The sequence below is a fragment of the Elgaria multicarinata genome, chromosome 6 (genome assembly GCF_023053635.1).
Source record: "Elgaria multicarinata webbii isolate HBS135686 ecotype San Diego chromosome 6, rElgMul1.1.pri, whole genome shotgun sequence".
Taxonomy (NCBI): domain Eukaryota; kingdom Metazoa; phylum Chordata; class Lepidosauria; order Squamata; family Anguidae; genus Elgaria; species Elgaria multicarinata.
Genome location: NC_086176.1, coordinates 14,350,493 through 14,369,327, shown reverse-complemented (window position 1 = coordinate 14,369,327; position 18,835 = coordinate 14,350,493). Strand labels below are relative to the sequence as shown.

The window sequence follows — 18,835 nt, the reverse complement described above, 5'->3', positions numbered from 1 at the left end:
TTGAGCTCCACCAGGCAGGTGGGCTGAGGCTGAAGGAACAGGGCGCCTCTGAGCATATGCTCAGTTCTGGACTTTGTGATCAGTATTAGAGCCAAGCTCAGAAGACACCCCCCCCCCCAACAACCTCTTTCTATGCAACCTTTAGGAGAAAAGGGGCTGGATCCACAATAATAACAACAACAACAACAACCTGCCTCTCCCTCTGGATCGAGGTGGGTACAACACAAACGCAAACACCATAAAATACATATAACTAATTAAAACATGTAAAACTAATACATTATTAAAAACAGCACATTATTAAAAAGGCATCTTAAAATTCAGCTGGGTAGGCCTGCCAGGAGAGATCGGTCTTTATGGCTTCCTTAAATTCTGGAAGACTGTTAAGCTGACGAATCTCTCCCGGCAAGGCATTCCACAAACTGGGCAGCAGAAGAAAAGGTCCTCTGGGTAATAGTTGTCAGCCTTGTTTTTGTTGGCTGGAGTAAATTCTTCCTGGAGGACCTGAGTGTGCTGGGCGGGTTGTACGGGAGGTAGCCTGGACCCAAACCATGTAGGGCTTCAAAGGTGGTAACCAACACTTTATACTTTGCCCGGAAACTAATTGGCAGCCAGCAAAGAGAGTTTAAAACTGGTGTAATTTGGTCACCCCAGCCATTTAGTTCTATATAGAGTAGATCCGTTGAAATCAGTCCTGACTACCTTAAATCCCACTGATTTCGGTGGGTTTACTTTTAAATATGATGAAATCTGGATCCAGCCCATAAATTTTAAGATGTTCTCACAAGAACTTTATGAGGTAGTTTCAGTTAGGAGAAAGTTACTAGCCAGGTCACCTTGGGAGTTTCATGGCAGAATGAGGATTTTAACCTGAGAAAGTGTCAGTCCTGGTCTGACAGTTTACTATACCACAGTCATGGGGTGTGTGAGTGTGTTTGTGTGTGTGTGAGAGAGAGGAAGTAGGACTTTAGTGTTCATTAAGATGGGTTGTGGTGGTAATAAATAAAAGCATGACATATTTTACAGATTGCCACAAAGAGAGTCCTCTCTTTCCCCTATAAATATGCATTAGCAAGTGGGTTGGAAACCAGCCTTCTAAATATTTCTAAAAATCACCCTGACGAGAAGCATTAAGAACCAGGGTGGACCTCCAATGGCAACTTGTTACAAAGGTGTGGGGCCACTGCAGAGAAGGCCCTCTCACATGTCATCACTCACGCATGGGCAAATGGGAAGGGGTTTAAATGCTTGGGGGTTGGGGTGGACAGGTTCCCTGGTGGTCTAGTGGTTAGGATTTGCCCCTCTCATTGTTGCAGTCTGGGTTTGATTCCCATTTAGGGAACATCTTTGGTGGGTTGTGCCATAGCTAGAGCACATTCTTTGCCTGCGGAAAGTTTCCAGGTAGAGTTGGGAGAGGTTCCTCTCTCAAACCTTAGAGAATTGCTGCCACTCAGTGCTGACAATACTGAGCCAGGTGGCCCCAATGATCTGACACCCCACTCATGAAGGTTGCTTCATATGAGGGGGCAGGGAATAAAACCCCCAACAAGTCTCCCAACAACCCCCCCAACAAGAATCAAACCCCCAACAAGGAGGGGAGGCTGTCACATGGTCCTCTGAGTCTACATGAACTTTGCACCGTCCGCTTTACGTCTGTTGAGTTTAAAGCTGGGGGACAAAGTCTGGGTACGAAATTGCTCTAAATATTTGAGAGTGGCAATGCTTGGGAATTGGAAATGTTTTGTTAAAATGTCCGCAGAGCAGGCTCTCAGGACGTTGGCTGCTCAGAATTTGTTTCGGAGGGCTTTTGTCTTTATGGGACAAATGAGTTACGCAGGTTCACATACTGTAGAGAGGAGAAATAGAGACCTTGGTTTTCAAAAAGCTTGCAGTTTGAGCCAGCATTTCCTAAGCTGGTTCCCTCTGGATTTGTCAGACTACAACTCTCACCAACCCAAGCCTGATGGGAGTTGTAGTCCAACACATTTGGAAGGCGCTGGCTTGGGGAAGGATGGGCCCTAGGCATATGGTAAAATTAGTAGATGTGATGGGGGAAACAGTTTCTGGGTTCTCACTGCCAACTGCCACCCCAGGGCTTCTGAAGGTCCATCTTGCCCCGAGGGGAGCTGAGAAGAGACAGGAAGGTCCTGGACAGTTAGCGCCATCCAGTTGTTGCTGGTGTTCCTGCTAAGATGGCTCCTACGGTTTCTAACTGAGAGAACTTGTTTTAAGAATGCACTTTGGAAAGATCAATCTGTTAAAAACTTGACTCCATCCCCTCCATGTATTGTCTTTTATGCTTATGGTATGGCTTTTATTATTTTGGTAATTTTTATGTAATACAAAAAAAAACTAAATAAGTTAAAGTAGGGGCTTGTTTGCTTACTTGAATAATGCTCCACATCCCCTCTATAGTATTTGTATGCTGCCTTTCCAAAAGAATGGATTCAAAGGGATTTACGACAATGAAGATAACCAACAATGCAATCACATTGCACATCTCTTCAGAAGTAAGCGCCACTGAGTTCAATGGGGCTTATTCCCAGGAAAGTGTTTGTGTTTGAAATATGAATTGTAGGCTCCTTGGGGCCGGGAGCTCTTTTGTGGGGGTTTATATTACTCAATAAAGCATCCAGCATATTGAGGATCTGTATAATAACATATGTAAAGGTAGAGCAAAGACCTGAACCACTCTATGCCATTTGCTGGTTTAGGCAGAAAGCAATGTTAATTTTCAGTTTCAGGTAGACACTTCCTGCAGTTGGAGGCTCTACTTTTGAAGTCTTTCCTGTATGAAAAGTCTGCTTATTAGGAAGCAAAAGCTGGTTAGCAAACACCAAGGTTTTCTTTATTAGACTTTGCCACCATTTCAGGAGACAAAGCAGGTTCTGCTTCACCCTCATGAGAAATTTCTTTCTGTGCTATGCAGCATTCCTCAACCGGCTTTATAGTCCTAATTCTTACTTCTGAACATGCCACAGGAGTTTCTTTACAACTTGGCATGGCAGAAACATTAGACTGTTTTTTCTCACTCCCTTGAACTTGAGACTGAACTGGGGGAGCTTTCAAAACTAGCTGTTTCATGGGCTCACTCATGGAAGAATAACCAAAATCACCTAGTAAGCATGCATAGCGTAAAACCCCAGTAAACCGTTAAAAATAAGAAACCTAACTAAAACTACATACTCCTAAGTCAGGCCTTGCCGTTGCCGCCGCCATGGACTCTCCACACATCTTTCGGTGGGGTCCCTAATTATACTGTTTTTCTTTGTTTCATCTTTTTCTCCCTCCTCCCAGCTGCATAATCCTCCTCCTTGCCACTCATGATGGTTTACAACCTTGAGTTTCTTCTTCGTGCCAAGGACTTACTATCTTATCTTCCTTCCCCTTCCAGGTGGCCCGCCAAGGCTTTATTCAGTTTAAAACTTCATGCATAAAATAGTAATACCAAAACTACCTTCTCCCAGTTGCTTCATTCATCCTGTCCTCTATCCAGCGCAGTCTATCTGCTCTCTTTCACAACAGAGACACCTACTGTAGAGTCATAACCAGTCTTTATTGATTTATTGCCTACACATTTCAGAGGATTTGGGGACGCATTTTTTATTCACATAAGCTCTGGCAAAGCCTCTTTTTTTTTTGGTTTTGGCTTTGGAATTTATATGCCATCTTTCTATAAAATATCCAAGGTGGCTTCCATCCAAGAGTAAAATAATAAAAACCACGATATCAAGAAAACAATCTTATAAATACTAAATGGCAGTAGTAGCAACTTTAGTCAGTTCTGTTTATTTGTTGTTTCAACCGTCATGGTCATATCAACTTTACACATGCACAGGTAAACACACAAAAACTTTACAATACAAAGGAGTAAAATACAAAAAGATGCTAAAAGGTTTTCATTAAAAGGTGCCCACAAATATATATAAGTTAGTTTTAATACAAAGAATTAAAATAAGAGATTAAAAATTTACATTAAAAGGGTCATAGATGTATAAAAGTTAATACTACTTATTGACCACTATGAATCTTCTTCTCAATTTTTGGGCTGCCACTGCAAATCTCGCAACTCTGTCTTTCAGAGATGCTGACAAATTTGTCAGCATCAGAGAGCAAATATATAACTTTTACTTGGTCATCACTGTTAGATATATCCCGTAACAGATTCAAAATAAATTTTGTCCTGGGTTCAGAATACAGAGAGCAATATAATAAATAGTGGTAGAGGTCCTCTACTACTTGAGCACCACATATACAGTACACCTCTGTTCTACAAGTATTTTACAGTAACGCTCCTCTAAGTATTGTGAAGGCATGGTTTGAAAACGCAATGCCAAAAATGCCTTTCTAAAGGATGTAGTAGCAACTTAAGAATGTTACTCTGCAAACAACTCACTGAAAGAATAGCATCTTTGCTGCCAATCTAAAGTGAGCAGGTGGACATTGGAAAGGTGTTCAAAATCTTGGGTGCCACAACTGAAAAGGTCCTGGCAGGGCCTTGGAAGATAAGCGGAGTTTCCAGTTAGGCTCTATTGGGCCTTGCCATTACGCTGGATGAATTGCACTTGAGCCCAACCCTGAAATCTACCCAACACATTTCTGAATTTTTGCCACATTTGTTAAAAAAAGTCATGCGTGCTGACCAGTAAGAAACAGCTCCATTGAAATGGAATTCAATTCTGTTCTGGCTAATATTTTAATAATGCTCTTTTAGCAAGGAGCTTTCCTAGTTTCTGATAATGGTTTCCTTTTAACAATTTTATTGTTTTCTACAAAAGAATAGAGAGAAAAAAGACAAGCAAAGAAAGAAAACAGAACAAAACATCACACAACTAACAATAAAATACACTACATCTAATAAAAACACATAAGCCAAACATATAAGGCCATATTCCATTTGAGGCAATCTTCATGTCAGTTACTTCACTTTAGCCAGCCCAGTGTTATGTATTAAGACCACGGATTATATATAAAAACCACAAACAAATACACAATTCTTTGGCAACTCTTGTATATACTCTGTCAGAGGTTTCCCGTCCAATACAAACGAGGTTGTTGATTTTTCTCTTACTAGTGCCATAAGTTTGGCCATCTCCAAAACCTTAAGCAGCCATTCCTCCGTTGGTGGTACTTGTGTATTTTTCCAGTATTGCGCATAGAGTAGTCTGGCAGCTGTTGTCACATATAGGAACAACGTTCCACCTTTTTCTTTAAGTTGATCATAAGTCCCAACAAAAATGTTTCTGGTTTCATTTGTAGATTTGCCTCTAATATTTTTTGCATTGACAAATGGATCTGAGTCCAAAAAGATTTTGCTTTTTTACATGACCACCACATATGGTAAAAAGTTCCTTCTTGTTCTTCACATTTCCCAGTCTCCCAAACAACCCCTGTACATTTTTGCTAATTTTGAGGGAGACATATACCATCTATACATCATCTTGTAAAAATTCTCCTTGTCTAGTACTTAACGTATAGTTTAAACCTTTCACCCACATATTTTTCCATAATTCCGTCAGTACATTATACCCAAAGTTTTGATCCCATTTTATCATACAGTCCTTTGTTTGTTCATTCCTTGTCTCAAACTTTAACAATAGCTTATAAACCTTAGAGATAACATGTTCATCATTAGTACATAGGGCTACTTCAAACGTTGACTTTGTTTCCTCAAATCCGCGTTCTTTTATGTCTCTCTTAAATCTCTCCATAATCTGTAGGTAAGAGAACCACTGACATATATGGCCCTCCTTTAACAACCCTTCTCTTGCTTTCAGTTTATAAGTTCGTAATAATGGTTAATCATTTGTACAAACCGTAACATTTGGCTTTGATCAGTCGCAGCGCCATTATTTGTGGTCGCTACCATGAGACCTCTGGCAGAGGATTTGGGGGATGAGTGGCAGAAGTACTAAGAGACTCCGATGCTGCCTTCTGCCTGCTCCAAAGCAACATGAAAGAACCCCCTGCCCAGATTCCCCACATATGCCAAGCAAAGCAGGGGAGGGGAGGTTTCATGTCAAACTGAGCTTTGGAGGTGGCAGAAGTTTCTACCTGCTCCAAAGCTCAACACCTCATTCTGCCTTGGGAATATCTGTAGGAGCCCCGTAACAGATGCACGTCTACTTGCCAACTCTCTTCCTCCCCTTGCCCATGGTTTCTTTGCCCCCATGGTGCTGCCTGTTTCAGTCTCTCTCTCTCACACACACACACACACTGCATCTGCACACCAATGAGAAAGGAACTGTGCCCACAAGCACCTGTATCTGCCACCTGCTTCAATGAGAAAGAGAAATCAGCTGTTGTGACCTCTTGTTGATGCTGCCTGGCTAAAGGAGCAAGACCAGCCATTATTATCTGCTGACCAGCCATGGTGACCTCCTGCTGATGCTGAAGGAGAGAGATGGGCCATTGTGACCTCCTGCTGATGCTGAAGGAGAGAGATGGGCCATTGTGACCTCCTTCTGATGCTGAAGGAGAGAGATGGGCCATTGTGACCTCCTGCTGATGCTGAAGGAGAGAGATGGTCCATGGTGACCTCCTGCTGATGCTGAAGGAGAGAGATGGGCCATTGTGACCTCCTGCTGATGCTGAAGGAGAGAGATGGGCCATTGTGACCTCCTTCTGATGCTGAAGGAGAGAGATGGTCCATTGTGACCTCCTGCTGATGCTGAAAGATGGGCCACTGTGACCTCCTTCTGATGCTGTAGGAGAGAGAGGGGCTGTGGTGACCTCCTGCTGATGCTGAAGGAGAGAGATGGTCCATTGTGACCTCCTGGCTGATGCTGTAGATGGTCCATTGTGACCTCCTGCTGATGCTGAAGGAGACAGATGGGTCAGGTTGACCTCCTGCTGATGCTGAAGGAGAGAGATGGGCCACTGTGACCTCCTTCTGATGCTGAAGGAGAGATATGAGTCAGGGTGACCTCCTGCTGATGCTGAAGGAGAGATATGGGCCACTGTGACCTCCTTCTGATGCTGAAGGAGAGAGATGGGCTGTGGTGACCTCCTGCTGTTGCTGAAGGAGAGAGATGGGCCACTGTGAGTTCCTGCAGATGCTGAAGGAGAGAGATGGGCCATGGTGACCTCCCGCTGATGCTGAAGGAGAGAGATGGACCGTTGTGACTTCCTGCTGATGCTGCCTGACTAAGGGCAGAAAAAGTGGCCTGTCTGCTATAGTTTGAGTTTGTTTCAGATCTGGACAGAGATGAGGACCCCAGGTTTTCTAAATTTACTGTTTACTTTGGATTGAGTTTTAGTTTTAGCATTGTGCTCTGTGGAAATACCTACACCCCTTCCTAAATTGATGCTCTGATACTCTTTCATTCCCAAACAGTGGCTCTTCAGTGACTCTCATTCATTAGAGAAATTATTGGCAGGCAGACACAGCACAAAGGAGGCCTTAGTGCTGGCAGTGAGCAGGAGTTAGACGGCAGCCATCCCAAGCCTGGGAAAGCATTGGTGGAAACTAGGACCTGCCCCCCTCCTTGACGAGAGGGAATCTTGCATTTGAGAGGATGGGAGAGAGTAAGAAAGGGCAGAAGAAACCCTGTTCTGATCTGGGATGCAAAGGGCAAAGTGGCTGGCAACATGTGAACCTGAGGGGCAGTCTCTCTTTCCTTTAGCGAGGCAGCATCAGCAGCAGGTCACAAAGACCAGTCTCTCTCCTACAGCCAGGCAGCAGCAGCAGCGCAAAGTCACACGGGCCAGTCTCTCTCCTACAGCCAGGCAGCAGCAGCACAAAGTCACAAGGGCCAGTCTCTCTCCTACAGCCAGGCAGCAGCAGCACAAAGTCACAAGGGCCAGTCTCTCTCCTTCAGCCAGGCAGCAGCAAGTTGCAGTGGTCAGTCTCTCATTGAAGCAGTCCACAAAATCAGGCACACGTGGGCACAGTCTCTTTCTCGTTGAAGTGGGCATATGCAAGAGTATGTGGAAACAGTATCTCTCTTTCATATTGAGGCCAGGAAGGACAGTGTGTGGGCACAGTGGGCACCAGCATGTGTCTCAAACTGGCAGCAGCCAACGGGGAAATGGAAGGTTAGCAGGCAGGCACCCAGCTGTTTACTGGCATCTGTCTGTAGTAAGTATCCAATGGCGAATTGGGATCGGAAAAGATAATAGAGGTGGACACAGAAATATTTGCTGCACCCCAAATATAAGAGGGTGACAACATTCAGAGTATGCCATAGCTGGTCATAATTTGAAATTTAAAGTGGAAATGTTTGAGAAGTGCTGTAACCACTTAAATAGTAAACAAAAAAATAATACCAATACATCTGCTTATTTCCAATACCTTTACATTTTTGAAATATTAAAGTATTGGATAGCTTTTGTTTCCCAAAGCTACAAGTTATCACATTGGTAGAAGGTATGGCATTGTTTAATTGCTTCTTTTCATTCCCTATGATAGTAGCACATCAATAATAAAATAGACACAGAGTTAAGCACTTGAGCTCATAACACCCAGCCCTACTCATTAAAGTTTGTCCCTACCAACTAAAATTGGCCTCAACCATTTAATGAACTACAGATTTTGTGGATTGATCTGAAGTTTTAAAACGGTGAAAGGGTGCAGCCTTCAGTATACTGCATTGTCCTGCGGCCTGCTGTATGTGACTCTGTCTTTCCTATTTCCTCTGAAGTTGCAGTGTCCAGCAATGGGATTCAGATGAGCCGATCCCACAGTCAGAGCTGCTAGCAGGGGTTGCTGGCAAGGATGGGCTCCTGTGTCTCTTGTCTGACCAGATAGACAAGGAGGTCCTGGATGCAGCAGGTGAGTGCTCAGAAGGGAAATAAATGGAAGGGAACCGAGAAACACAGGAGGCTGCTTTATACTGAGCCTTGGTCCGTCTAGTCCAGCATTGTTGACGTTGGCCCCATTCAGAAGACACCTTAAACCACAGCTTTAACCATGGTGAATAAGGCTGTCTGGCTTAACCACCATGGTTAAAGCCGTGGTTTAAGGTGTCTTCTGAACACAGCCCGGCTTTCTGGCTTAACCACCATGGTTAAAGCCGTGGTTTAAAGTGTCTTCTGAACATGGCCTGGCTTTCTGGCTTAACCACCATGGTTAAAGCCATGGTTTAAGGTGTCTTCTGAACACGGCCCGGCTTTCTGGCTTAACCACCATGGTTAAAGCCGTGGTTTAAAGTGTCTTCTGAACATGGCCTGGCTTTCTGGTTTAACCACCATGGTTAAAGCCATGGTTTAAGGTGTCTTCTGAACACAGCCCGGCTTTCTGGTTTAACCACTGTGGTTAAAGCCATGGTTTAAGGTGTCTTCTGAATGGGGCCAACATCACTGACTCGTAGCAGCTCTCCAGGGTTTCTGGCAGGAGTTTGCCTAGAGGCGCCGGGAACCGAACCTGCGGCCATCGGCATGCAAAGCAGGTGCTCTACCGTTGAGCTGTGGTCCTTCCCCCTGCAAAAGGCGAATGGACGTCAAATTGTTTGAATGGTGAAGATGCGGCGCACATGAGAATGCACTGTAGAAATGTCAATAGGCCCAGTGTTAGCCAGTCCATGTCACAGTGGCAGGCAAAGTTTCTGGCTGTTTCTGGATACTGATGTGAACGCACCATACTTCTGCCTTCTCCTGAGGCAGGAATTGGTTTCTATTGCCTTATTCATTTAAGAGGGGAAGCCACCATGAATTCCTGGGACTGGAACCAACCCCAGCTTCATTCTTCTTATCTCTTTCTTCTGCGAAGGCTTGCAACCAGCTCCACAGGATTATCTAGCCAGACAGGCTGTAGGCTGAAAAAATTCCGTGAGCCCAATGTGCTGCTAAATCCCTCGATTTTATGTTGCATTTATCTCTCTGTGTTTCTTCTTTACCCATCCTGCAAAGAATGAACCACTGGCCTTGGTAGTTAAATATTACCAGATGCCATAATAAAAGCTCCCTAGGGATTTAAATTCCCCTCCTCCTCGTGTTAGGTGCTGCATAGGTAGAGAGAGAGATTTCTTCTTCTTTTTCAATTTTGAATGATGAGCTTTCCTGTTTGCACTTGGAAACAGCTGTTCTGACTCTTTTTCCCCGAATGCCCTTTGGGCACACTGATGTGGATGCAATCAATTCTACATGTGGAACAAGGTTGGGAACTTGCAGCCCTCCTGTCCCTGAGCCTGCCTGATGTCCTTGTGTCAGCCATCCTAAAAACATAACGTAAGATCAGACCAGAGGCCTGTCTAGTGGCCAACCAGAGGCCTATGGCAAAAACCATCGCGCTTCATGACCCCCACCCACCCTCATGTCGGCACACAGAGCCCAACCGGTATTATGTCCGATCTTGCAGTCTGAACTGTCTAATTTTCAGGGATAACTATTGTGAAGATTGACCCGAGGGAGCTGCTTTATACTGACTCAGACCCGTGGTCCATCGAGCTCGGTATTGTCGACACTGACTGGCAGTGTCTCTCCAGGGTTTCAGGCAGAGGTTTCCCCAGTTGTACAGGAGATGGCAGGCATTGAACTTGGGGCCTTCTGCATGCAAAGCAGGTGGTCTGTCACTGAGCTACAGCCCCTCCACAATGTATGTTACGCTTTCTGCATAAATATCCCTATTCAAATGTGGCACACAGTACATAGGCTTCAGGCAGGCCTTGGGCGGATGGCAGGATCCCCTAACTATACATAGGGCTACCGCCATGCAGCGAAAGCTTATCCAGGCTCAGCCCAGCATTCTTGTGCTGAGTATTCACAAAACATACGGCAATTAGACAGGATGACAATTGGTTGATGAACAGAAAAGGAAGGTTGCATGGCGGAGTTTTGTGATACGAACGTTGCGAACATTTGTCATCTTAAACACAACACTGTGGCACATTTGACAGAAATCTTCAACTTGAAATTGGATCAGATTTCATAAACGGTACAGTTAGCTGGACAGCTGATTATTGTTTTAAAAGTAACCATTTAAGGGTTCCGCTTTAAAGAGAGTATCAGTTAATTGATTTAGTTTGAATACATTGCTGCATTGCAGAAGCTTAGTGAAGGTTTTCAGTTTGCTAGCTTTGGCTACAAACCGGAGGAAAACCATCCTTAAGTTCCGTTTTCATCTGGCAAAAGGAGGATGGGGCTCCCTGTGTGGCCCTACCTGGAAGTGGGGCATTCCAGAATCCCACCTCCTATAGAAGTACTTGCTTGTCGTCACCCTGCTGATTGAGCTGGGTGTGTGAATTTTAATCAGTGACACAAGGTTTGGTTGAAGAAATGAACTGAAGTTTGCAGCCCTGTTTAGCTAAAAGGCTCGGTTTCCATTAGAATCATAGAATAGTAGAGTTGGGAGTCCAACCCCCTGCTCAATGCAGGAATACACCCTAAAGCATGCCTGACAGACGGTTCTCCAGCTGCCTCTTGAAGGCCTCTAGTGTGGAAGAGCCCACAACCTCCCTAGGTAACTGTTTCCATTGTCGTACTACTCTAACAGTCAAGAAGTTTTTCCTGATGTCCAGCCGGAATCTGGCTTCCTGTAACTTGAGCTCATTATTCCATGTCCTGCACTCTGGGATGATGGAGAAGAGATCGTGGCCCTCCTCTGTGTGACAACCTTTTAAGTATTTGAAGAGTGCTATCATGTCTCCCCACAATCTTCTCTTCTCCAGGCTAAACATGCCCAGTTCTTTCAGTCTCTCTTCATAAGGGCTTTGTTTCCATACCCCTGATCATCAAATACCAAGACTAGTTTAACCCTCTTAGGGTATAGTCCTATGCATGCTTAGACAGAAAAAAAAGTCCTACAGTTCCCAGCATGCTGCAGGACTTTTTTGGTCTAAACATTCATAGGATTGCACCCTTAACTATTTTCTTTTTAACATGAAGTTGTGAAACCTCACCAAAGAATTGTGCTCCTCATTTTGTGTGTATTTTTTTGAGTGACAAGACAGAAACCTCAAAAAGTGCTACGTTTGCCAACATCTTCCATTCTTAATAATTTTAGCCGTCGTGAGGAGTCATGGTATTTGATTTGGTGGTGAGGCTAATAAGATCTCTCCACTGCCTTTTCTTTCGCAGGTATGTCTTTTCCTCTTAATGCTTGTTTTGAATACGTGGTCTTGATCTCTTGCAGGACCAAACCTTAAAGTAATCAGTACGTTGTCTGTTGGGTATGACCACCTTGCTATCGCTGAAATAAAGGAACGGTAAGACTTGCATCTAGAGGTGTCGGGAAAATCCTCAATGGGTTCAAATGATATCTGGTTTCTGCGAATCCAACCTGCAGATTCTGCAGCCAAGTCGTGCAGAACTATTTGTTCACTTTTGGGCGAGCGGGGGTGGGGTGGGGTGGAGATCTGCACAAATTTGCACTTGGGCTAACGTATATTAGCGCCCATGCACACACGGAAATAAATTCTCGTACATCCTGAAAAATAATCCAATCCCATTAATGAGCATATGGGATGAAAGATGCTTGTCAATCAAAAGGGAAGAGCAGAAATTAATAAATCCTATTTATTATCCTGTTTACACTGCAGTGGCCTAACTGTAGGCCATTTCACTTACTAGGTCAAAGAGCTTTTTCTGCCCCTGTTCTCAACATCCCCTTTATCTTACCAGATCAAGCCTTTTGCTGGCACTCCATGGATGAGCTTGTACACATATAGGCTTAATTGGTGAGATCGTTCCCACCCTTTTTCAGGGGCTGAAAAATCCTGCCAAATTGGCTTACAAGCCCTGTATGGTTGAGGTGTTCCTGTGTCCCCCTGCCTCAGAAACACCTGCATTAAAAGATGAAATGGAGAGGAAGAGGACCATGTAAGCTGCCTTGGGTTCCTGCAAGAGGGGGAAAAGCAGCATATAAATGTAATAATAACAATAAAATCAAAGTGAGCAACGTGAAGTGACTCAATGAGCGCCTTGTGGCTCGAAGTGCAGAAGACTCTGACTGCCTCTTTTAAATTCCAGGGGAATCCGTGTGGGGTACACGCCAGACATCCTGACGGATGCCACTGCGGAGCTCACAGTAGCTTTGCTCCTGGCAACGTCTCGCAGGCTGCCTGAATCGGTGGTGGAAGCGAAGAAGTGAGTGTCTGCAGTTTGGCTTGGGGAGGTGTGCGGCTGCCCACATCACGCTGATTTCAGTGTTCAGAGGGAGTGGTAGGGTCATAGCTCATATCCTAGCCTAATTAGACATATTGAGGGGGGAAAGGAACCTGTGGAGCCATTGGCCGTGCTGGGTGGGAATTTTGGGAGTTGTAATCCAACACATTTGGAGGGTGGAAGGTGGGTAAAGGCCTAGTTCACCAAAAGAGCAAATGCAGTTGTAAAACTCTTGCTGGATTGTACAGGGACCTGAATGTTCTTCAATACAAAAGAAACATTCCATGCACATAGAAAATTAGGTGTTGGAGAGGTGGCTAGGCTCAATGCATTCTCTTTGACACTTAGTTTTCTTTGTTCAGAAAATTCTTCCTATGGAGGAGCGTTCAACCACACAACCACCCCACCCACAGTCTGAAATGGCACACCCCAGAATCCGTATTCCCACCACGGCTGGTGTTTGTGTTCGCTTCTGCCGCAAACATGGAAGTTAGCTGTACACAACCTGACCTGTCCCCCATTCTTTCAGCCTCATCCTTCACCACATCTGCAATCTGAACAGGGATAATAATCATGACCTATATTACAGGGTTGTTGTAAGGATTATTGAGAGAGTGCCTGTGACTTGTTTTGGACATTCTACAAGGCTACATACGAATGCTAGTTGCATACTTTGGGGAGTTTGGTTATAGACCCTTCTTTATCACAGAAGAAAATAAACACTTGGTTCCATGCTTGAGTTATATTATGGGTGTGAATTTATCAAGGCCCCAAAGTGTGTGCTAATGAACCTCTGATAAGGGGGCTACCCACTGCTCATTTTACAGAGGTTTCCATGGCTATTTGATAGTTGTTTGATATTTTCTAGTGTCCACTTCATTCATATCGAGGTAAGAGTGGAATAGCTAAGAACTGGGCTGGGCCTGAAATCGGTCTGGCATGGTAAGTACCACAGTGGCCAAGAACCTATCGACAGCTCCTTTGGGTTGCCATGTTCATTTCTGCACTTTTAGCTAGGACACTGGCCAGGATAGGCAAGCCGTTTCTTGCTATAGCCTTGCCACCAGTCGACTGAGTTCCCGGGTTGAATATTTAGTGTAACTTATCGAACTTTTCTTTTTGCAGTGGTGGCTGGACCACATGGAAGCCCCTCTGGATGTGCGGCTATGGACTTTCTGGCAGCACAGTTGGGATTATAGGGCTGGGAAGAATAGGTAACCCCTGTTTTATGCATTTATTTTAACCCTACCCGTCCACCATGGAGCTGACAACTGATTTTATATTCACTGCATCACTGCAAGGTAGGTAGGTTGAGAGAGACTGGGTTCAGACGACACAATAACCAACAGTGGATTAAATAGTCAACGGTGGGTTATTGTGTTGTCTGTCGGGACTTTTTCACACCACGGTTGGTTATTCGGCTGAAATAACCAACACTGTGCAGAGTTGATTATTTGAACAACGGTTGGTTATCGTGTCGTGTGTTGGGCACCGTTGACTATTTTGTTGGACACGGTTGTTGATTTTCAGCAACTACAGACTCTCCTGGCAAGAGTGACCAAAGCGGAAGCTGCCACTCTATTCTAGCTGGCAGTACTCGCAATGGCTGATGGGATACCAGGAGGAGGACTGAGGGGAGGGGAGAGGGCAGGGGATGTGTCAACCCACTGTTGACTAATAGTCAACTCGATACTGGCTTTAATCCACACCACGGTTGATTGTAATCATGTCATGTGGGGAGTACCCCTCAATAGTCAACCATGGAGTTGACTATTAACCCAGCATTGACTATTGTGTTGTCTGAACACAGCCAGAGAAAGAGATGAGTGGTGGCCCAACTCAGCAATCTTCACTTCTCCAAGATCCAAGCTCAAGTCACTGTATGCTAGGTATATGCCACAGCAAGTGGTGTTGTTATGGATAGCAGGCACATGAACTTGGAGTTATCTAACTGCATAATCTTTTCAGAACTGGCCATCTGAAGCTGGAGTCAGATAATCAGTTCTAAAACATGCCGCATTCACCTTATCACAGCACTAGAGAAAGTTGGACTTTCTACTATTGATTTGTTCTTTATCCAGCACTCCAGAAGAGATAACACATCTGCACGCTTTTGGATTTCGTCATTTCTCTCCAGGTCCACCAGACTTCAGGCCAACTTTCACCAACTCGGCAGCCTCCAGATATGTTGGACGACAACTCTCATTATCTGGCTGGGGGCGATGGGAGTTGTAGTCCAAATACATCTGGTGGCTGCCAGATTGGCAAAGGCTGTTTTAGGTTCTCAATTTCTGTTTCAGATTGCTGGTGCCCTAAATGACTTTGGTGCAGCCGCCATCACCTTTTCTGCATCGAGAAGATGGTAGCCGGCTCACAGTAGATACTCACTGAGCAGGGACCGAGCCACCCAGAGAAACATGATCATTCTCTGGGAAGTGCCAGAAATCATGCTTAGCTGATGAATTTAGAATACTTCCACAAATCAACTGGAGCTGGAATGCTTCAGTACACTCTGGTAATAGTTGTGGTCTGAAATTCTGGAAACATTTCCCTGAATTCTCTGGTTAATAGGACAATCCTTTGTATGTTTACTCAAAAGTAATTTCCATTGTATTCAGTGGTGCTTATTCTCAGGTAAGGGCAGGTAGGATTGCAGGCTTACGACTGAATAGGCTCAACAATTTACCAAATGGCCTGTGCGTATGTAACCCCTTAGCAAATCAGGTTGGTATCGTCTTGCCTAGAGAAGATTTAATCCATGTATTTTCCACATATATGTTGAAAAATGGGTGTCTGTATCTTTCCTGACTTACCTATTCTCCCCCACCCCATCCCAATTCACCTGCTTCTCTGCTGTACCAACTAGCTGACCACTTTTTAAGAAACCTTTGCTTCTCTAGTTAAATCAGTGATGAAACATCTTTGACCAAACTGTATGATGTTCTGGTGAACTTGTGTCTCCTGTTTCTAGGACAGGCTGTAGCACATCGTCTGAAACCATTTGGAGTCAAGAGATTTTTGTATACAGGACGTCACCCCAAACCTGAAGGTGCTGTGGAACTGAAAGCAGAGTTTGGTGAGAATTGTCTCTTTATTTTGTGAACCGCCCAGAGAGCTTCGGCTATTGGGCGGTATAAAAATGTAATAAATAAATATAAAAATAAATAAATTCTTATTAATGGAGTTTCTTTGTGTATGTTAGGTGCTATATTTCCCTAGCTATTATTCTAAACAAACTGAAGAGTAGAAAGTTGAGATTTAAATAATTTTAATGAAAGGGATTAAACTAGGAAGAATATGAAGTATGATTTGGGGTCACAATAGGTTGACATCTGAGGGGATTCACTAAATCCTTCCCACATACTAACTATTACTTCGGTTTAACAAAACCTGCCTTTTCTTTAACTCCTGGTCTCATTTATAGCAGTTAAAGTGAGGAGAGGAGTACAGACCTTTCTTTAATGAGGAGAATGCATTCCTTTCCCTAAGTCAGGGGTGAGCAATTTGTGGTCCTTCAGATCCTTTGGCCTACAACTACCCTCAGCCCTTGCTAGAATTCATGGTGAGGGATTATAGGAGTTGTAGGCCCAAATATCTGGCTTTCGTGATTTCATCATGTGAACATGAGCAAATCAGGAACCGAAAGATCCCCATTTGCCTTTCTCTACCATCTGGAGAAGTATTTCCCTTCTAGACAGTCTTCAGACATGCTCTTTGAGGTAAAACATGCCAACTGTTGCAACCAAGATGGCTTTCACAAACCAAGATTAGCGTTGAACAAACATTACATAGGCAAATTAAACCTGCACATTTTGGGAAGTCGGCCAACCCACTGTTCAAATTACAGCGTAAAATGGTATGATTTTGGTTTAGAGCAAGTCAAAGCCAGCATGCTAAGTAGTTCAAAAGCTACTGTAAATGGGATCCTTGGAAAATTAAGACCATTGTTTGCGCCCTTTCCTCCTATTAATAGGAAATTTAAACACCATATTTATCAATAGAGGATACCCTCATAATCCTCCTTATGAGGGGAAAACAGTACGTGTCACAAACAGTACATAAGTATGACCCCTTAGTGCTGTTCCTCTTGGGTCATATGGAACGCCAAAACCACACTCCTGTGGGCTGGAGCAAGCCTGACATCACCCTCTCTCATGACTCAGTCAGGAAGTGCCCATGCTCTCTTGATCAATAAAACCAGGTGAACTAGTAAAAATCCTACAACTCCCAGCGTTCCTCAGCTAGCATGGCTGGCTGGGGAATGCTGGGAGTTGTAGAACTCTTTTGTCTAAACATGCATAGGATTGCATCCTTAAACAGTCTGTAGTGAATGTACACTCTCTCTCTCTCTCCCCTCCCTCTCTCAAGTACCACTTGCCAAGCTAGCAGAGGAGTCTGACTTTGTCATCGTAACTTGTTCTCTGACGCCTGACACCCAGGGGATGTGCAATCGAGATTTCTTTGGCAAGATGAAGAAAACGTCTGTGTTCATCAACACCAGCAGGTGAAATCAGATGAGGCCTGGAGCATTAAAGAGGGAGGATTCAGGGCTACTTCCCCACAGCAGTTTCGAGTCAACAGAGTGCTTCTGCATAGCATGGCTAAAGTAATATGAGAGTATATAGAGGAGTATAATTGCTAATAGGATATTAGCCAGGATTTGTTCCATACCCCTCTTTATAGTGAGTAGAAAATGTACAAATCACCCCTCCTCCTAACTATAATTAAGGGCTTTTCCACTTTGTGTAAATGTCATATGTTCGTAATATACAGCCCACATCCCTCCTCACAGTTGTGCTTCTATTGTGAGACATTTACCCCAGTTCAGCAAGGGAGATCTGCCTATGGAATTAAGATTTGCATATTCACACCATGATGCTGCACTTAACTAGCAGGATGTGTCTCTTGATGCATCATATTATTATCCAGGGCCACTCCACTCTGGGTTGGATCTTCCGCACTCGCGGAAGTGGGCTTCCCTGCCCCCTTCCCCCTCTGAAAATGCTAGTCAGGAGACCCTACTGAATGGGGTGAGCAACGGTATGTGTGTGGGAGGGGAGGGGGGAATCCCTAAACATTGGGCAGAGGAGCAAGCCCTTATTCTCACAGAAGGTAGATCCTGGAGCCAACCCGAAAACTGCAGCAGCATATCTGTTACCACTGAGATTGCTATACGGAATAGTGTGTCCCAAATGTTGTGGGTCCCTAGGGCAGCCTTTCTCCCACCTGGTGTCCTCCAGATGTGTTGGTCTACCACTCCAATCATTCTCAACCATCATGGCCATGGACATATTGCTTGTGCCATCATGAGTGACCAGTTGAGCACTTCATGAACATTGTCTTAGTAATTTCCCCCCACTGTATAAGCAGAGAAACAAGAACTTGCCTAAGACCCACACAGCAAGCTCATGGGCAACCTAGCGAAACACACTACCCCCCACAGCAATATAGCCCTAGAGCTTAATGCATTCCATTAATCATTTTATGGTTAAGCAGCATGGTTTAGCTGTGTTTATTTGGTAGCGGCTTCTGGAGATGGCATATTTTGCTGATTCACCGCTAGATCACTCCGGGTTTTTTAAAAAAGGAAACTAACAACACGTCAATCAAAGGTTTCAACTGTTTTGTTACTTCTCCACTCACCTGTTATCCAGCTTGTGTGGCTGCTGCTTCTCTGTCCCAGTAACATGAATAATTCTGTGTTTGGATGAGAGAATAGCACATGTAGTTGCTGTATTTGTGGTCCATCTTTCTGGAGGCCAGCACCATTGGCATGGGATACTTCCACGTGGGT

At 44.4% G+C, this 18,835-nt stretch overlaps 1 protein-coding gene across 1 annotated transcript in view; it reads left to right on the top strand.

Moving 5' to 3' along the window:
- The window catches only part of GRHPR (glyoxylate and hydroxypyruvate reductase), a 272,841-nt gene that overhangs the window by 252,280 nt on the left and 1,726 nt on the right, over window positions 1-18,835 (top strand). The window contains exons 3-8 of the mRNA XM_063129091.1: window positions 8,643-8,773; window positions 12,071-12,143; window positions 12,907-13,023; window positions 14,167-14,255; window positions 16,013-16,117; window positions 17,410-17,545. Coding sequence (XP_062985161.1) covers window positions 8,643-8,773; window positions 12,071-12,143; window positions 12,907-13,023; window positions 14,167-14,255; window positions 16,013-16,117; window positions 17,410-17,545 — 651 coding nt within the window. The remainder of the gene's footprint in view (window positions 1-8,642; window positions 8,774-12,070; window positions 12,144-12,906; window positions 13,024-14,166; window positions 14,256-16,012; window positions 16,118-17,409; window positions 17,546-18,835) is intronic.